We start from the raw sequence: 18,665 nt of genomic DNA, 5'->3' as shown, positions 1-18,665 counted from the left end.
CTTCCAGAGAGAGGAGGAGTTCACTGCTTGCACAATACTACAGCCGACCTGCCAGGGAAATGACTGTTTTGCAAGAACCTCTCTCCTCCTTGCACAACATACAAGCAACCAGAAAGCCCCTTTCCACTGAATGCGTCAGCAAGTCAAACAACCTTTCCCCCAAAAAGTTCAAACCAACGTAACACTGCCTCCCAGACTCTTCTTTAGAGTAGAGTCACATTCCAAAGGTTGCAGCTAGTGCAAAATGCAGCTGCTAGACTGCTCACCTGAACCTCCTATAAAAACCATACGACACCAGTCTTAAAGGAATTGCACTGGCTGCTTATACGCTTCCGGTTGGAATTCAAGGTGATGGCAATGACATTCAAACCCCTGAACGGCTTGGGACCATGGTACTTGAAGGAGCACACCTCTCCCTATATCTGCCTGCCTGAGATTTGAGCTCTGTTGGAGGAGCCCTCCTCTGCATCCCACCAACGTGAGACATACATTATGGCGGGACATAGGAGAGGGCTTTCTCGGTTGTGGCACCCGGTTGTGGAATACCCTCCCCTTGGAGGCCCGACTAGTGCCGACACTAGCTTCATTTCAGTGTCAAGTTAAAACATGGCTTTTTATCAGTCTTTGAGGGCTAAATTCTCCATGGTTACACACAGTTTTAATTGTGTGTGGGTTTTTTTATAAAAATTCTGCTGGTTTTAATTTAATGATTTAATATGTTTTCAGCTTCGTATATTATTTACGTTTACATTGTTCTTATTTTATCTGTATGCTGCCCAGAGATCCCAGTGATATAGGGCAGGATACAAATGTTTGAATAAATAGATAGAATAAATAAAATGCAAGGCTTAGCAAGCCCGTTCTTTCTCACAGCATTCGAAGTATATTTACCCGGAACTTTTTCTGCAACATCTGTGGATTCAGGGACCGGAACAACTGAATCAATGTTTTTGCTGACATCATTACATCTGTAAAAAAAAGAAATGAATTTACGATGATCTGCAAAACAGGATTCAGACTGATTATGAAGTACACTCTTGAATGACACTAGCTTTTCTCCTGATGGTCATTTCCCATTTAAAAACAAGACAAAACACACAAATGCACAATTATTATTATTATTTATTTATATAGCACCGTCAATGTACAAGCAACCAAACCCCCAGGAATGTAAAATCACAGCCAAACGAGAGACTTCATGCCCTTAGAATCAAAGAAAAATGGTAGTCCTGTGTATAGATGTCTAGTACATGTTATGGAGCATAATATGAACTTAATAGGTTTGTAGTCTTCCAAGAGGCAAGATGAAGGAGAACCTAAGGACGTTGTTAAGTTAATTTTGTGAATGTAAAAAGTTGCAAACTTACTTTTATTTTTATGAGATCTGTACTGTGCCAGGTCTTGAAGCAAGTCTTCTGTCATGGCCAGAGGGCATCTGGCAGATATCTCTTTAATAGCATTAATCCTGAAAAGTTGAAAGTTGGAGAACAGTGAAATAACATAACCTGTTATTGGGCTTAACAGAACCTTGTAAAAATGTGCGTTCTTGCTTTTGTATGTAGTGTGAATGTAAATGAAATAAAATTTCGCATCAAAGCAACCAAAGTTCCACACCATGAAGAGCTGGATTCTGCAACCTGTATCAACTATGTAAAATCTACTTATTTGGCATGGTTTATTCTGCTGCTGCCAGCCTTGAAGAAGGGTAAATTGCTATATCTATCTCCTGGAAATCCTGCTCAATCCCAACAATACTTCCAAGATATCACCAGGCCTGCACCACACCCATTTAGCCCCAGTTCTGTAGTCTTGTGAGTTAGAAAAAAATGATTTGTTTTTACTTTCATAAAAGGGAAGTCAATATTCTCAGGATGCTCAATTCTGCACTTTTGCAACGTGACCATAGAGTACACACACATATGCACTCCTACGTAAGGCCAACTAAACATCTTCAATGGGCCCCTTGAGACTCATGCGCCTCTTCTCCACCCAGCCATTGCAGTTTTTCATAGAATCATAGAATAGTAGAGTTGGAAGGGGCCTCTAAGGCCATTGAGTCCAACCCCCTGCTCAATGCAGGAATCCACCCTAAAGCATCCCTGATAGACAGCTGTCCAACTGCTTCTTGAATGCCTCTAGTGTGGGAGAGCCCACGACCTCCCTAGGTCATTGGTTCCATTGTTGTACTGCTCTAACAGTCAAGAAGTTTTTCCTGGTGTCCAGCCGGAATCTGGCTTCCTGTAACTTCATCCCATTATTCCATGCCCTGCACTCTGGGAGGATTGAGAAGAGATCCTGGCCCTCCCCTGTGTGACCAACTTCCAAGTATTTGAAGAGTGCTGTCATGTCTCCCCTCAATCTTCTCTTCTCCAGGCTAAACATGCCCAGTTCTTTCAGTCTCTCTTCATAGGGCTTTGTTTCCAGACCCCTGATCATCCTCGCTGCCCTCCTCTGAACCCCCTCCAGCTTGTCTGCGTCCTTCTTGAAGTGTGGTGCCCAGAACTGGACGCCAGTGTCAAGATGAGGCCTAACCAGGGGCGAATAGAGGGGAACGATTTGCACGATTTGGAAGCTGGCTGTCAGCTCTCTCCATACATGTCCAGATGCTCAATATCATTAGGGCACACAGTGGTCAGGACTAGTGTCAGAAGTCATTCTGAGCATCAGTAACTCAACAGAGGGCAAACGGCCATCTTGGTCCACTCAATGACCTTTAGCTACTTACCCGACCGTCATCACTTCCCCAGAATTCTTGTCCGTGACAAAGTTGTTAGCAACTGTCATCAGCACCGACTGAATAATCTGATGAAGAGGAAACAAATATCTATCTAGATCTATTGGCCATTTTAATCACATTCAACATCTCCTAGCGAATAAACAAGCAAACCTACAGTTGTGTTCAAGGCTGGGCATATGGTTTCCCCCTCTTTTAGACGCGAAATAGATGAGATACCATTTATTGCGTTCACATTATTCCAGCCCTGGAAAGCTCTTTTATTTCTTACATTTATATTCAACCTGTCCGCCAAAGGGACTCAAGGTGGTGCACATGGTTCTCTAACCACTCCATTTTCTCCCCACGACAACCCTACGAGGTAGGTCAGGCTGAGAGCAAGTGACTGGCCCCAGGTCACCCAGTGAGTTTCAGGGCTGAATGCGGATTTGAATGGAGGGCTCCCCCAGTCCTAAACCAGAAGTATAACAATGGTTTGGGTAGACCACAGCCCAAGGTATTCTTACTGACATATCAATTCCTAAACAACTCAGGACCAGGTCATCTGAAAGATAGTCTTTCCCTGTTAAATCGCTATGGTCTTCTGGGGAAGCCTTGCTGTCCACGTCACGTCCTGCAGAGTCCCATCTTGCAGCAACACAGGAAAAGGCCTTCTCTGTGGTGGCATCCTCACTCTAGAATGACCTCCCTCCTGCAATACATCCGGCACCAACATTCATGTGCTGTCAATGATTATTAAGAGCTTACTTGTTTAGCCTGGCTTTTCCCACCCATTGGAGGAAAGGAAAGGGACCTCTCGTGCAAGCACTGAGTCATTACTGACTCTTGGAGGGACGCCAGCTTTCGCTGACGTTTTCTTGGCAGGCCTTATAGCGGGGTGGTTCGCCCTTGCCTTCCCCGGCCGTTATTACCTTTCCCCCAGCTAACTGGGTACTCATTTTACTGACCTCGGGAGGATGGAAGGCTGAGTCGACCTGAGCCAGCTGCCTGAAACCAGCTTCCACTGGGATCGAACTCAGGCCGCAGGGAGAGTTTCAGCTGCAGAAACTGCTGCTTTACTGCTCTGCTCCACATGAGGCTCTTTCCACCCATTAACTTGTCCTAAACATTTTGTTGTGCTTTTATAATGGTTCAGCACTGTTTTATCATTTGTTGTAAACAGCTTTGGGATTTTTTAGAATGGCAAATGGTATATAAATATTAAATGGGATATAAAGAAATAAATAAACCTATAGTGCTGGGTCTTTCAGCCCGAGAGCTGAATTCAGTTTCAGAGAGGCTCTTGGGTGTTGTGTCATGGTGGTAGGCGGGGCTAAAAGCAAAAGAGGCGGGGCCAAAACAAAGGGGCGGACCTACAATCACCCAAAATATTTTAGCGGAAAGCTCTAACTGCCAATAACTAAGCTGAGGGAGAGCCATTTCAGCTTTTTAGAATGGGGAGGGAGAGTGTGCAAAAGCCGGGAAACCACTGAATAATTGGCTTTTTGGGGGGGGGGGGATGGGGTAGGGCGTGGCTGCCTTGGGAACGCCAGAGGGCCACATTGGGATCCTGGGAGGGTTAGATCTGGCCGGCAGGCTTGAGGTTCTGCAGCTTTGCTATAAATTAACACATGCACAAAAAACCCACGGCAGTGTGATAGCCACTTCCTGGCTGTCTAAACTTGGGGTACTCAACATTTACTATATTTATGGAAGTCCATAAAGGCTCTGCATTTACTTCTCCCTGCTTACTAGTTATCTGGCTTTTGTAAAGAGCAACAAGGTTTTGAAAAATCCTCACCTCGGGTGAGACGAGCTGGTGAGACGCCTGTGCAGCAAACAGAAGAATCTTGGTAACTTCTAAAAGAAAAAGGCAACCCGAAAAAGGACTTTCGTAAACATGGTAGAAGTTCATACAAATTCTCAAACCAAAAAGAATGATTAAGTGGGACTTTTAATTGGTTTTATGGCTTCGATTGTTTTCAGAAGTGATGCAATGTGCCAGGAGCCTTCAGGAAGGGGTGAAATCAACGTCCCCCTCAGCCAGATGTAGCAGAACGGCTTGATGGTGGTGGTGGGGGGGCGGTGGGGAGAAGGCCTCCGATTCCCCTCTTCCACAAAAAGCAGGAGCAAAAGACAAATAAGGAGGAGAACACTGCAGGTGGCCACTTACCTCTCTGGTGAGGTTGCAGGAACCGCTGCACAAAAGGGTAGAAGTTGAAAAGGAAAAGCTGGGGAGATACAAAATGTGCACAAGACATCAACTAGGCATCCATTTCTCACCTGGAAGGCGCACTGAACCCACCTTGCTAGTGGAATACGAGGCCAAAGACAGCATGCCCAATGCCTCTGCTTGATTTGGGGGGATCTCCTCCGACACTCTGTGCAGCAGCTGGAGAGGCTGCTTTTAGAAGGAGGGGAAATCTGCTTCTGCAAGGCCAGTTACACGTGCCTAAATCTGGATCCAGCTCTGCATACCATAATATGTGTGTGTGTGTGTATGGACACACGCAGTTGTATGTAGAATGTGCATTGTCCCAATACTCTAATAAAGGCCCATCTTACATAAACAAAGTTATTTGTCCACCCCGGTATTAAAGGCACACAGAATTCGATTCAGACAATAGACCTCGCTCATACCTCATGGATGCCAACGAGCCTCGAAATAAGGTCCATGAGCATCATCTTCACTTCAAACCGTTCCTTTGAGGATTCCAGCTGCTTTAAGAGTTTTTCTGCAAAGTCTAAACCAACACAAAGAGGGAGGAGTCAGAGGAGGAGCAGCAGCAGCGTCACGAACTTTAAATGTTTTAATATTGGAATGTATTTAATATATTTTTAACTTTTGTATATTTCTATTTATAAGTTTTAACTGTATATGTTTTAATTTTGTAACGCCACCTCGAGGCCCAGCATTGGGCAAAAGGCGAGATACAAATAAATAGAAGAAGAAGTGGAGGAGGAAGGGGGGGGGGGGGGGAGATCAGAAATCCCTAAATTGCAAAGCATCTTATAAGTCACTCTTGAGCTTAAAGCTGAACCTTCTCTTTTTCTACAAGCTGCATCATCCATGTCACAAGTTCCATCAGCTCACCTTACATTTGTGTACACTGCCATGTGGACCGAAGGCAGGAGTAGGCAAATTGGGACCCTCCAGATATTTGGGCCTACAACTCCCATGGTTCCTCACCATTAGCTAAGAATGGTTGGGGCATTCCCACCTCCCCATTAAGAGCATCTGAAATCTCTATCCTACACCTGTCACCCTACTGTGCTCAAACGTAAGAACATAAGAAGATCCCTGCTGGATCAGACCGAGGGTCCATCTCGTCCAGCACTCTGTTCACACAGTGGCCAACCAGACACCGGCCAGGGATGAATAAGCAGGACATGATGCAACAGCACCCTCCCACCCAGGTTCCCCAGTAACTAGTGCACACAGGATTAATGCCTCGGATTCTGGAGATAGCACACAACCATCAGGGCTAGTAGCCATGGATAGCCTTCTCATCTAGGAATTTATACAACCCCCTTTTAAAGCCATCCAAATCGGTGGCCATCATGACATCTGGCGGCGGTGACTTCCATAACCATTTGCAAAGTGGTGCTCACGCACTGAAGTCAAGAGTACATGCCTTGGGGGTCATGGATCAGATGAATCGCAGAGAAGTTGAACACTTCTGGCTTTCTCTTCTTCTTATGTTTCTGTGTAAAAGGGAGACACAGAAGAGACACACGCTCAGTGAAAAATGAGATCAAACACATTTACATTTCATAGACCTGGCTTGAACTAAACTTCTCGCAGCACAGAGGCGACATGCATTGGAGAGAATAGGACTGTGACCACCAACTGAGCATATCTGTTATGACTCTGGGTCTGGCGGATGTCACTGAGTCTAAATATTTGCGCAGAGACCACAAACAAAAAGTCCAGTAAGCAGAGGCCTGAGTAAAGTAGGCCAATACCCAGATTGTTATCCTGCATGCTTTCGGGGATGTCTGGGCCCAGATTCATAGGCCCTCCATGAATGTTACATGCATGCATAAGAACATAAGAAAAGCCCTTCTGGATCAGACCAAGGATCCATCTAGTCCAGCACTCTGTTCACACAGTGGCCAACCAGCCATCGGCCAGGGATGAACAAGCAGGACACGGTGCAACAGCACCCTCCCCCCTATGTTCCCCAGCAACCGGCACACACAGGCTTATTGCCTCGGATACTGGAGATAGCACACAACCATCAGGGCTACTAGCCATGGATAGCCTTCACCTCCAGGAAATTATCCAACCCCCTTTTAAAGCCATCCAGAATAGTGGCCATCACCACATCCGGTGGCAGAGAGTTCCATAACTTAACTATGTGCTGTGTGAAGAAGTCCTTCCTTTTATTTGTCCTGGATCTCCCACCAATCAGCTTCATGGGATTGACCCCCATTGGGTTCTAGTATTTTGAGAGAGGGAGAAAAATGTCTCCCCATCCACCATGCATAATTTTGTACACCTCTACCATGTCTCCCCTTAGCCTCCTTTTCCCCCCAAGCTGAACCATCCCAGTTAATGTAACCTTCCCTCATAGGGGAGATGCTCCAGCCTCTTAATCATTAGATCCATCAGATATGCCGGGCAGGCAGAATGGGAGAGCACGTTAGCCCTGTATGCTTCACCGTGGGTAGCCTCTACCCACTAAGAAGTTCACACAAACCAGGCCACAAGCCACCAAAAGTGGCTATTTTACATCAGATCAACTGAAAGGCGCACTGCGAAATGTATGGGCCTTCTTCTGTCACCCTTGCTTCCACTGTTATTTAGTTCCAACTAAAACCAACAGCAGTGCAGCGTTATGAACACCACTCTACCCTTCACAATTAGGGCTGCCATGCTTCAACGTAAAGAACTTTTCCTGTCTCTTAACAGCCTTGGAGGAGTAAAGGAAGATGCATCCACCTCCAGCACCGCACTGATGGCCTTTCCTCACCTTTAAGACGCGCATCGCTTTCTCAAGCTTCTTCTTGTTCTTTGTGGTTTTTCTTCCCGTGGAGTATCGCACCATCAGGTCCCTGGCTGTGGGACCATCGTCCTGGAGAAGGAACGTCATTGACAGAAGCGCAATGTAAGAATCCAGCAAAAAGGTCTTGAAGGAGAAGCGTGCATTGATGCACGCATTGGTGAGCTCTTTGTCAGGCTCACGCCATCTGGGCACATAGGCAGTAACCATGCACACCTTCCTTCCGTCACAAACCTTGCTGCGCAACTGCCGCGCAAACCTTGCCGTCACTGCTATCATACGTAGCAGTGTATTATCCAAATCCATGGAATCAAACAGAGGGATACAATCCAGAATGAAGAAGTTTTAAAAATCCCTAGCCTTTTCCCTGGCATCTCAGAGACCAGGCTAGCCAGTTACAAGATGGGGGATACTTGGCTCAGCAATACTACAAACAAGAAGGATCTTGGAATTGTTGTAGATCACAAGCTGAATATGAGCCAACAGTGCGATATGGCTGCAAGAAAGGCAAATGCTATTTTGGGCTGCATTAATAGAAGTATAGCTTCCAAATCACGTGAGGTACTGGTTCCTCTCTATTCGGCCCTGGTTAGGCCTCATCTAGAGTATTGCATCCAGTTCTGGGCTCTACAATTCAAGAAGGACGCAGACAAGCTGGAGCGTGTTCAGAAGAGGGCAACCAGGATGACTAGGGGTCTGGAAACAAAGCCCTATGAAGAGAGACTGAAAGAACTGGGCATCTTTAGCCTGGAGAAGAGAAGATTGAGGGGAGACATGATAGCACTCTTCAAATACTTGAAAGGTTGTCACACAGAGGGGGGCCAGGATCTCTTCTCGATCCTCCCAGAGTGCAGGACACGGAATAACGGGCTCAAGTTAAAGGAAGCCAGATTCCAGCTGGACATCAGGAAAAACTTCTTGACTGTTAGAGCAGTGCAACAATGGAATCAGTTACCTAGGGAGGTTGTGGGCTCTCCCACACTAGAGGCCGTCAAGAGGCAGCTGGACAGCCATCTGTCGGGGATGCTTTAGGGTGGATTCCTGCGTTGAGCAGGGGGTTGGACTCGATGGCCTTGTAGGCCCCTTCCAACTCTGCTATTCTATGATTCTATGATTCTATGAACCCTAGAATCCGTGGAGGGATTGTTTTGTTTTGAAAGGAGGAATATTCAGTCAAACTCCCACCTGCAACTGGAAGTGCTACAGCCCAGGTACGCGCAAGAGAATCACCCCAGGGAGAACCAGGCCCAAATGCTCTGATCAAGTTCTCATTCCAAACATGGGATGAACTAACCTCTGAATCGGAATCACTGTCTCTTTTTTCATCTTCATCTTTCCCAAGGAAAAACTTCAAGCCGGCAACTAATATCTGAACAGCCGTGACATATAGATAAGGGGGAGAAAAAGGACACACGCATGAAACGGAAGGAAGTTAACTTACAGAAAATGTATTGAGCACAATAATTCCCAGGGATTTGTAGGATTTTTTCTGTCTAAACATGCATAGAATTGTGCCTTAAGTGTATTTACATAGAAGGTTTTTGAATCACCCCACAACTCAGTGAGTGCTCAAGGTGATGTAGAATATAAATACAAAGAATAAAAAATACAAAAATATAAGACATACTATAAAACAGAGAATTAATGATAAAAACAGAACAGCGTTAACTAGTTAAAGCATGGCAGAACAATATTGTCTTCACCAGCCACCTAAAGGACATGAAGGAGGTTTGCATAACCTCCTGGGGGTGCATGATTGGGGTGCTGCTACAAAAAAGGCCCTGCTACATGTACCCAGCCCATCTGTCTAGGAGGTGGCACACACAAAAGGCCCTCAAGTGACAAACAGAAATTTGGAGCAGGCTTAAAGATGGGAAGGCTTGGGGAAAATGGAAAAATTAGGAAATTTCTCCAAAACTCCCTTGGAAAAAAAACACATTTCTCCCCCTATTTATTTAATTTTTATACCGCCCAATAGCCGAAGCTCCCTGGGCGGTTCACAAAAATTAAAACCATTCAAAGTATAAAACTAACAGTATAAAATGTATTTTATGATACAAAATACAATATAAAAGCACAACCAGGATAAAATCAGCATCAGTGCAGAAATACAAATTTAAAATAGCAACGTTAAAATTGAATTTATAGACCGTTGAAATGCTGAGAGAATAAAAAGGTCTTCACCTGGCATCTGAAAGAATATAGTGTAGATGCCAGGCGAACCTCCTTAGGGAGCTCATTCCACAGCTGGGGTGCCACAGCAGAGAAGGCCCTCCTCCTTGGGGCTTAAACCCCAAGCCCCACACCTAGAGAAATCCCTTTAGAGAAATCCCACCCACCTCACCCCGCTGCTATCCTGATCTGACATCAGAGATAGCAGCTGGGATATAAGGCACCTTAGTTGTGGTCCCTTTCTCCATACTGGGAGGAGGCACAGTTTTTGCCTCCTTCCAGCAGGAAGAAAAAACTTTTAAGAGGGAGTGATTTCAAGGCACAGGGCCACATTCCCAGGAGTCATTTAGCTTGTAGTGGGCACCGGCAGCAGAGGGGGATCCCTAAAAAGTTCTGCACCCCTGCTCTAAGTCACGAAAACATGCCGCGAAAAATCTGTCTATAAGGGTGCCTTAAGACCCTGTTCCTGTTTTCACTGCAACGGACTAGCACAGCTACCCTCTGGAATGAGTCCAAAATGCTTTTTAAAAAAACATGTTTCTCACCTTTGTGACTTTGGAAAAACAGGCTGTGGTGATGACATTCACTGTTTTAGCATCATTCCTGTTTAGAAAACGAAGAGAAACAAAAACAGTTTTACATCTCGCAGTTGAAAACTATGGAAACTTGAGCACATAAGAACATAAGAAGAGCCATGCTGGATCAGACCAAGGGTCCATCTAGTCCAGCACTCTGTTCACACATGGGCCAACCAGCCGTCGGCCAGGGACCAACAAGGCAGGACATCTTATAATATTTTCTTCTTCACTGTCTCCAGGCCCCTACATGGATCCCTGTCTGGAACCTACCAGATGTTCCTTCTGTACAGCTCGATCATCACATCCAACGATATCTTGGCTGCAGTAGGGTTGCTGTCTTGTAGCATTGTGTACATAAAGCTCTGAAGCGTCTGAAAAACAACAGTGTGTGTGTGGGGGGGGGGAGAGATCTTGTTAAATATAAATAGATTTCCAACATTAACCAATGCTCAAAGCGAATGCAAAACCAGAAAACAAGTTACCGTGTTCATTTTGTTGTTTTTGTGTTTTGCGTTGATGTTCTTGATATCCGTCACAATGTGAGTGTACAACGTCTGTCAAAACAAGATCAACGGTCAGGAACACTGAATAAAATGCTGGAAATCTTCGGAGTTGTTTCAAGTAAAATGCACTCAAGCAGAAATGGGCGGCTCTGTGTGGTAGGTTAGGCTAAGGCAGCCTTCCTCAACCTGGGGCGCTCCAGATGTGTTGGACTGCATCTCCCAGAATGCCCCAGCCAGCAGAGCTGGCTGGGGCATTCTGGGAGTTGTAGTCCAACACATCTGAAGCACCCCAGGTTGAGGAAGGCTGGGCTAAGGGATGGTGAGCGGGCCAAAGTTGCTCAGTGGCCTCCATGGCTGAGCCACGATTTGTAACCAGGACTTCAAAGAAGTCCAATACTGTCCACTACTCTAATTGCAATCTGCACACCTGGTGGCTCAGTACAGACAACACGTTTCTCAATGGTGGTTTTAGAACTCCACAGAGGAGTTTTTACACCCCCGTTGAGAAATGTGTTGTCTGGCAGGAAAACTTCACCCCGCGGTGGAGATTTTTTTTGGGGGGGGGGAACACTCCACACAGAATATCCACGCTGCGCAGAGGAGAGTTCCTGCACAACCGTTGTGTTGCATGTTGTGCGGAGGGCTCCGTTGAGTTGACTTTTCCCACTGGCTAGAGTTCCCCTGGCGAGAGCGGGATCCCCTGCCACTCTAGGAAAGCCAGCGGGATTGTTTTTTTGCAGCAATGACTGATGGGATACCATCGGGAGGACCGGGGGGAGGAACTGTCAATCACACATCACAATGGATTTTATTCAACTCCACGGTAGCCCACACTCACACAACGGTGGAGTTAGAACATGTTGTGTGGGGAGGACCCCCTAAAAACTCAACTGTTGTGTGCAGTTCTCACACTGTGTTGATTAACGTATTGTCTGAACTGAGCCGTTGAGTAACGTAAGAAAAAGACTGGTTCCTGCCCCAAGGAGCTTACAAACAAAATTTCAGTGAGAGGAGTGAAATAAGGTAATAGAGCAGAGGTGGGCAACCTACGGCCCAAGAGTCACAGGCTACCTTCAGCGTAATTTCGCACAGCTCTTGGCTCAGTTTCAAAACTGTTGGTTTCTGTTCACCACTCTGCCGCAAAGATCATCTTCTTGGCTCGCCGCTCTGACCATGTTACTCCACTTCTGAAATCTCTTCATTGGCTTCCAATTCACTTCAGAATCCAATATAAACTTCTCCTGTTGACCTTCAAAGCTTTTCACGGTCTAGCTCCTTCCTATCTCTCCTCTCTCATCTCACACTATTGCCCCGCTCGTGCTCTTCGCTCCTCTGATGCCATGTTTCTCGCCTGCCCAAGGGCCTCTACTTCCCTTGCTCGGCTCCGTCCATTTTCTTCTGCTGCCCCTTACGCCTGGAACGCTCTTCCAGAACATTTGAGAACTACAAGTTCAATCGCAGCTTTTAAAGCTCAACTAAAAACTTTTCTTTTTCCTAAAGCTTTTAAAACTTGATGTTGTGCAGACTTTATACTGTTAGTTTTACCCTACCCTGTGCCTGCTTACCCTACCCTGTGCCTGTTTACATTCTCTTCCCCTCCTTATTGTTTTACTATGATTTTATTAGATTGTAAGCCTATGCGGCAGAGTCTTGCTATTTACTGTTTTACTCTGTACAGCACCATGTACATTGATGAGGCTATATAAATAAATAAATAATAATAATAAAAGCCCTCTGGAAGCAATCAGTTCACAACTGGGGGTTGTTATCAATCACTCTTCACTTGAATCTTCCCACAGCTTTTGAAGGAGGCAGGAAGCTTGTGAAATAAAGCGCAGAGCCAAGCACTAAAGTAGCAGAAGTTGGAATCACCCACACTTCAGTGGCTCCAATTGACCCTTGCCCCACCCCAAACCCCACACTTCCAGCCATGGCTTGCATTTCCCTACTGCAGTGATGCTTTGGGCAAGCACCAGCCGATGTTTGACTATCTCCGTCTCTCCTTTGGGTCGGAGCTCTTCTGTCACTCCTTCAAAGGGCCCCAGAGATAAAGGGGACAAACAGAGCAATAGATTGTAATCATCCCCCACCTTAATCTATAATACTAAAAGATGTGTGTCTTGTCTGTCCACGCCATAGCGTCAAAACTGTGAAGCCTACACCCCTGAAACTTGGCAGGTGCACTAAAGGGACCCTACGGGTGTGCACCTCAGGGTTATTTTTTTAAATGCATTAATTAATTTTAAGGAATTTAAATGTTTTCAGGGGGTTGAAGGCTGCAATAACATCTTCAGCCACTAGTAGCAGATGTCCCTAAACAGCACATAGTTTTGTAGTCCATACAGATTGAAGCCAGGGCTGATTTGTAGGCTGAGAGACAGACTTATACGGCTGCTCCTTCCTAATGCTGTGGGGGTAGCCCCTCCTCAGGGAATGGAGTTGACAGAGCCCTCCCTCAGGAGGCTTTGGGGGTGAAAATGATGGCAGCGGCCATACCTAGGGCTCACAATGAGCATGGCTTCACTCAGATGGGGCAGGCACACTAACCCTGTTCAGATGACACTCTAAGCCATGGTGGTTAAGCATTTTAAGCCAAACACTATGGCTTAGTATGTCATGTGAACCATGACTTAGTGTGTCATGTGAACCATTCCTAACCGTGGTGCCTACACAACTACGGCTTAAACATGCTCACTAACCATTTGCTGCAAAAAGCTTAGTGGCCTAATCATGGCTTAGCGTGTTGTCTGAACAGGCTCAATATGTCCAACTCTGACAGCTGTATACGTTTGTTTGAAAGCTTTGCTGTATCAAAAGAAGGGCTATTACAACCCATACAAAGTTGGATCCAAGTTTGCTAGCACCCATATAAACCGGACACACTCAGACAGGTATTCCAGGTTGGTGCAACGGATTACAATTCATAGTGGTAGATACAATCCTTTGAAGAACGGACTCTGAGTCATTTTTGGAAGTGGCAAGCATGTTTAAAATCTTCATATTACGACAAAATAAATAAAACTGAGAAGAATTAAAAGAAACAAGAGCTCTGCTACTTACTTTCCGCAAAAATTTATCGTGGCAACGGAGGAGTTCAAAGAAAAGTTCCAACAGGCTGGTGGGGTTAATTAGATTCTTGTTTCGCAACAAGATGAGGGCTTTGCAAAAGGTCTGGAAAAGGAGGGAACGAGTTACTACAAGTGGCGATCATGGAATGAGAATTCGTCGCACCACAAAACCAACCCTATACTGTACAAACATGGAATATTGTACCGTAATTCAACACTTTCAATTTTGAAGATTTCAATTATTATTATTATTATTATTATTATTATTATTATTATTATTATTGTAAAGGAAGGTGTTTTTTGTCCTACCTTTTAGTATCACAGTCTGCAATATCCTCTTATGCAGAGGTTCTCAGGCTCAAATTCTTGGCATCTCCAGGTAGGGACAGGAAATGCTTCTGACTGAAACACTTGGAGAGCCACTATCAGCAGAGGCAGGTGATTCTGATGTCAGTGTGATGGTGAATCCGCTCTGGATTTCAGCCAGAATTCTAAGGGAGTGATCCAAAGTGCTTTGCACTTTGGTAGTGGCTCTCCATGTGAAACCTTGAAGAGATTTATGGCCCTACTCTTGGATAGCTCCTATAGAGTTCTGACTGAAGTCCGGAGTGGATTCACTGCTCCATCAGCCTCCCATGGCCACTATCCATCGGTCAATCAGCCTTTCCCAATCTGTTTTCCTCCAGATGTTGGACTGCAACTCCCATAATTCCCAGCCATTATGGGAGTTCATTTCATTCCTTTATTACATTTCTATACTGTCCCATAGCCAAAACTCTCTAGACAGTTCACAAAAATGTTGCAATCCAAAACATCTAGAGCAAACCAGGCTGGAGAATACTGAGCTAAATGCACTGGTGTTTGGATCTGACAAAAAGTCAGTACAACACCTATATCAATCAATCAAATTTATTACGGTCATAGACCAGCAGATGTGTGCCTGTATAATCACTGCAGGAATACTTAATGTTATTTGTCCATGTTCCCAACAACGTCAGGGAAAACTGAGGTTGGCCCTCCAGAGAGCGTCCATATTGTAAAAGTTCAACCCACCCTATTGCAAAACATGAGCCCTAGCCACTTAGGACTAGAAACTAAAGTACTTCTTCACAAATTGCTAGGGTCACTTCCGACAGAATTCCTTGGCCCAAGTGAACAAATGTCTGTATTTTAGCTTCCGACTCACCATCCGAAGATCTACGTCCAAGACTGTGTGATTGTAAGACAGTAGTTCCTTCAGTTGCTGGGGGAAGTCCGTGAGATACTCAGGGTAGCAATGTCCAACCTGTCTTAAAAGAAGGAAAGCTCGAGAGAAAAAGTCTCCACAGTACAGGGGAACCTGCGGCCCTCTAGTCAGGAAAAACTTCCTGACTGTTACAGCAGTACGACAATGGAACCAGTTACCTAGGGAAGTTGTGGGCTCTCCCACACTAGAGGCCTTCAAGAGGCAGCTGGACAACAATCAGGGATGCTTTAAGGTGGATTCCTGCATCGAGCAGGGGGTTAGACTTGATGGCCTTATAGGCCCCTTCCAACCTCTAATTCCTATGGTAACTCAGCTTGTAATAAAGCCAAAGCATTTGCAATTGAAACAAACACATATTGCTTCCCTATTTACTACTGTCTCCCTTTCCCTTCCCTTCCTTTGTTGTTTTCCCTGTGGCAAATCTGAGACAGTGATCCCCTGGGGCAGGGGCCTAAACACTGTTAAGTGCCATGCACACAGACGGTGCTATATAAATAATAAGGACATAAAACAAGTCCTGCAGGATCAGACCAAGGGTCCATCTAGTCCAGCACTCTGTTCACACAGTGGCCAACCAGCTATTGACCAGGAACCCACAAGCTGGACACAAGCGTAACAGCACCCTCCCGCCCACGTTCCCCAGCAACTGGTGTATATAGGCTTACTGCCTCTGCTATTGGAATAAATAATGATAATAATGGGCAGTGGGAAGGAGTAGGAAATATTCTTTCTCTAGATTAAGAGTAGATGAGATCAAACATGTGGTTGTGGATGAGATTCCATCTCCACATAGGCTTTTTATTACAGGCATATATACACACTGGCTACAAATGATGTAAGTTTTATACCAGATTAACAGCCATGGCTCTAGAGATATGAAAAACCCAAAACAATGGAGCATGATGGGGGAGACCAGGGTTGTTGTTTTTTAAATGATTTTTCCCTATTTCCCCTAAGATTTTTTTTTGGGGGGGAAGGGGGTGATATTTCCCCCCTGAACCTTATTCAATCTCATAAGAACATAAGGAGTGCCCTGCTGGATCAGACCACGGGTCCATCTAGTCCAGCACTCTGTTCACACAGGGGCCAACCAGCCATCGGCTAGGGAAGAACAAGCAGGACATGGTGCAACAGCACCCTCGCACCCATGTTCCCCAGCAACTGGTGCATACAGGCTTACTGCCTCGAATACTAGAGATAGCACACAACCGTCAGGGCTACTAGCCATTGATAGCCTTCTCCTCCAGGAATTTATCCACCCCCCTTTTAAAGCCATCCAAATTGGTGGCCATCACTACATCTTGTGGTAGTGAGTTCCATAATTTAACTATGCGCTGTGTGAAGAAGTACTTCCCCTTATTTGTCCTGGATCTCCTACCCCAAGACTTCACATATCAACATGGCTCTCCCTATAGAATCCTGGAAATTGAAGTTTGGTGAGGTTGTAAAGAACTCTCTGCAAAGAGATTCCTAACCTCACACACAGAACTACGATTCCAGAGGGAGAGACCATTAAACCAATTTTAGCTATTAATTTCTTAGATCACGGTGGGAGAGCAACATCAGAAGTGATGGTGTGTGTTTATACAGAAATAATACATTTTCAATACTTGTTTGGATCATCTGGAAATAAAAGAAAGCATTCTAGATATTTACTAGTGTGCGACAATTCTACTTTCCCCTTCTGCAAGAGAAGTAAAGATGACCTACTCTAATCCAAGCAAAACTCTCCATACACACATATAGATCATGTCGCTTTACCTGTGCCAAGAACATCACAAGTTCAGCCAATTCTTTATTGGGCTTAGATGGCTGTAGCCTGAATATCTCCACATTGGACTGGTAATGGCGATACTGCTGAAGAAACTAAAAACAAAACAAGGCCATACATAAAGAGAAAAAACATGACTTCCATTCTAGTTTATTCCCCACATACGTCTTAAAAACATCCATACTCGAGCCTCAGCTAGGGAATCAGGAAGCAAAGAAAATGGTTCACCTTTAACTAGGAAGGAGCAACATAGCTGTAGAGTCTAATAGGAGTGTAAACTTAAACACTGTTCTGCAAGCAAAATATTTTCATTATAAGCTATATCCTGGACTGAGCCAAAAGACAACAATTTGAAATATCTGAAGAGGGTGGGGGGCATGCATTTCTCTGCGAGTGTGCTTGAAGGAGTCGTTGGGGTGTGCGGCTCATAATTCTGCCCCCAATCTCACACACACTACTCCCCCTTAAGACTTTATTTACCCTTAGACCTAAATGCCTAAAAAAGATTTATACAAAAAGAGAAGTTCCAAGAGAGTCTGCAACCGCTATTTATGACCCATAAATTCGAGCTCTCACCTCAGAGACAACGTGCTGGCTGTGGTGATTATATATATGCTCAGAGGCACTCTTTTAGCAACTATTTTACAGGTACAAGGGCCAAATACCGGCGTGCAACAAAAACGCCAGTGAAGGTTCCCAGTAAGTCCTGTTCAATTGAACCACAGCGATTCCTCGCCCCCCACTCTCGCCCATCATATCTTATCCTATCCTCGCGTCGGTGACAGTAAACTAGGGGGGTCAAAGGCAAATCCGCGTCGTCCAATTACTCACCTCCTCGGTATATGACGGCGGATCCCGCTTGATCAAGTTCTGCAGCTGCGGCAGATTCATGGGCAACTTATTGTTATTGCGACCTGCCATGGCTGCGAAGTACCGAGCACTAAAATTTCCCCTTCACCGGAAGTACCACATGGGCCACCCCCCTGGGCGCCGCCATCTTGGGTCACGTGGGTACGGCTCCTGCGAAGGGACATGTGTCCTTCAAACGCAACCGTTTTGCCATAGCTGCCTCGTAACAGAGCCCTTTAAGAGCTTTATCGCACCAGCGTTATACGGTGCAATCACTGCGAATTGCATGCAAAGGACTCAGAAGTTTTCCACCTTATGATCTGCTTTGATTGTGAAGTACTGCCATGCATCCTGCCTTAATTGTGCAATAAAGCAAAAAGATTCTCCCTATTTAGCCCCTACTTTGAGCGTATCTTCCGAGCCGCCGCTGGGACGCAGGTACAGGATTTTAAAGAAATGCTTACATCTGCGTAAGCTTTAAAGATAAAGACACCAAAATTGGCACAGTAATAGATATTATGGAGAATTTTAAGCATACCAAATTTGAATTGAATTGGGTCATCCGTTGATTTTTAATGATTATTTTACATTTCCCCCCTTAAACTCACTTCCTGGTATGCAAAGGATCGCTGTCACCCGGTAGCAAAAACAATAACAACCACGAAAGCTTAGCGCTACGGGGATAATCCGAGGGAAGCAGGTAGGTTGGTTGGGTAATAGAAACAACTTTTGGCATGATGACGTCTAGCACATTTAAGG

At 45.3% G+C, this 18,665-nt stretch overlaps 1 protein-coding gene across 1 annotated transcript in view; it reads right to left on the bottom strand.

Moving 5' to 3' along the window:
* Positions 1–18,028, bottom strand: part of SDAD1 (SDA1 domain containing 1) — a 29,941-nt gene extending 11,913 nt beyond the window's left edge. Inside the window, exons 1-16 of the mRNA XM_063135542.1 lie at positions 17,889–18,028; positions 17,048–17,152; positions 15,227–15,325; positions 14,033–14,143; positions 10,952–11,023; positions 10,740–10,840; positions 10,437–10,494; positions 9,014–9,088; positions 7,690–7,791; positions 6,349–6,418; positions 5,354–5,457; positions 4,887–4,944; positions 4,515–4,573; positions 2,726–2,802; positions 1,368–1,465; positions 892–968 (exon numbers count right to left, since the gene is read on the bottom strand). Of these exons, the coding sequence (XP_062991612.1) occupies positions 892–968; positions 1,368–1,465; positions 2,726–2,802; positions 4,515–4,573; positions 4,887–4,944; positions 5,354–5,457; positions 6,349–6,418; positions 7,690–7,791; positions 9,014–9,088; positions 10,437–10,494; positions 10,740–10,840; positions 10,952–11,023; positions 14,033–14,143; positions 15,227–15,325; positions 17,048–17,152; positions 17,889–17,978 (1,356 nt within the window). The 5' untranslated portion in view covers positions 17,979–18,028. The remainder of the gene's footprint in view (positions 1–891; positions 969–1,367; positions 1,466–2,725; positions 2,803–4,514; positions 4,574–4,886; positions 4,945–5,353; positions 5,458–6,348; positions 6,419–7,689; positions 7,792–9,013; positions 9,089–10,436; positions 10,495–10,739; positions 10,841–10,951; positions 11,024–14,032; positions 14,144–15,226; positions 15,326–17,047; positions 17,153–17,888) is intronic.
* Positions 18,029–18,665: the final 637 nt, after the last annotated feature.

This window comes from Elgaria multicarinata, chromosome 10 (genome assembly GCF_023053635.1).
Source record: "Elgaria multicarinata webbii isolate HBS135686 ecotype San Diego chromosome 10, rElgMul1.1.pri, whole genome shotgun sequence".
Classification (NCBI taxonomy): domain Eukaryota; kingdom Metazoa; phylum Chordata; class Lepidosauria; order Squamata; family Anguidae; genus Elgaria; species Elgaria multicarinata.
Note: the sequence above shows the minus strand (reverse complement) of the source record. Positions and strands in the feature narration are given on the sequence as shown.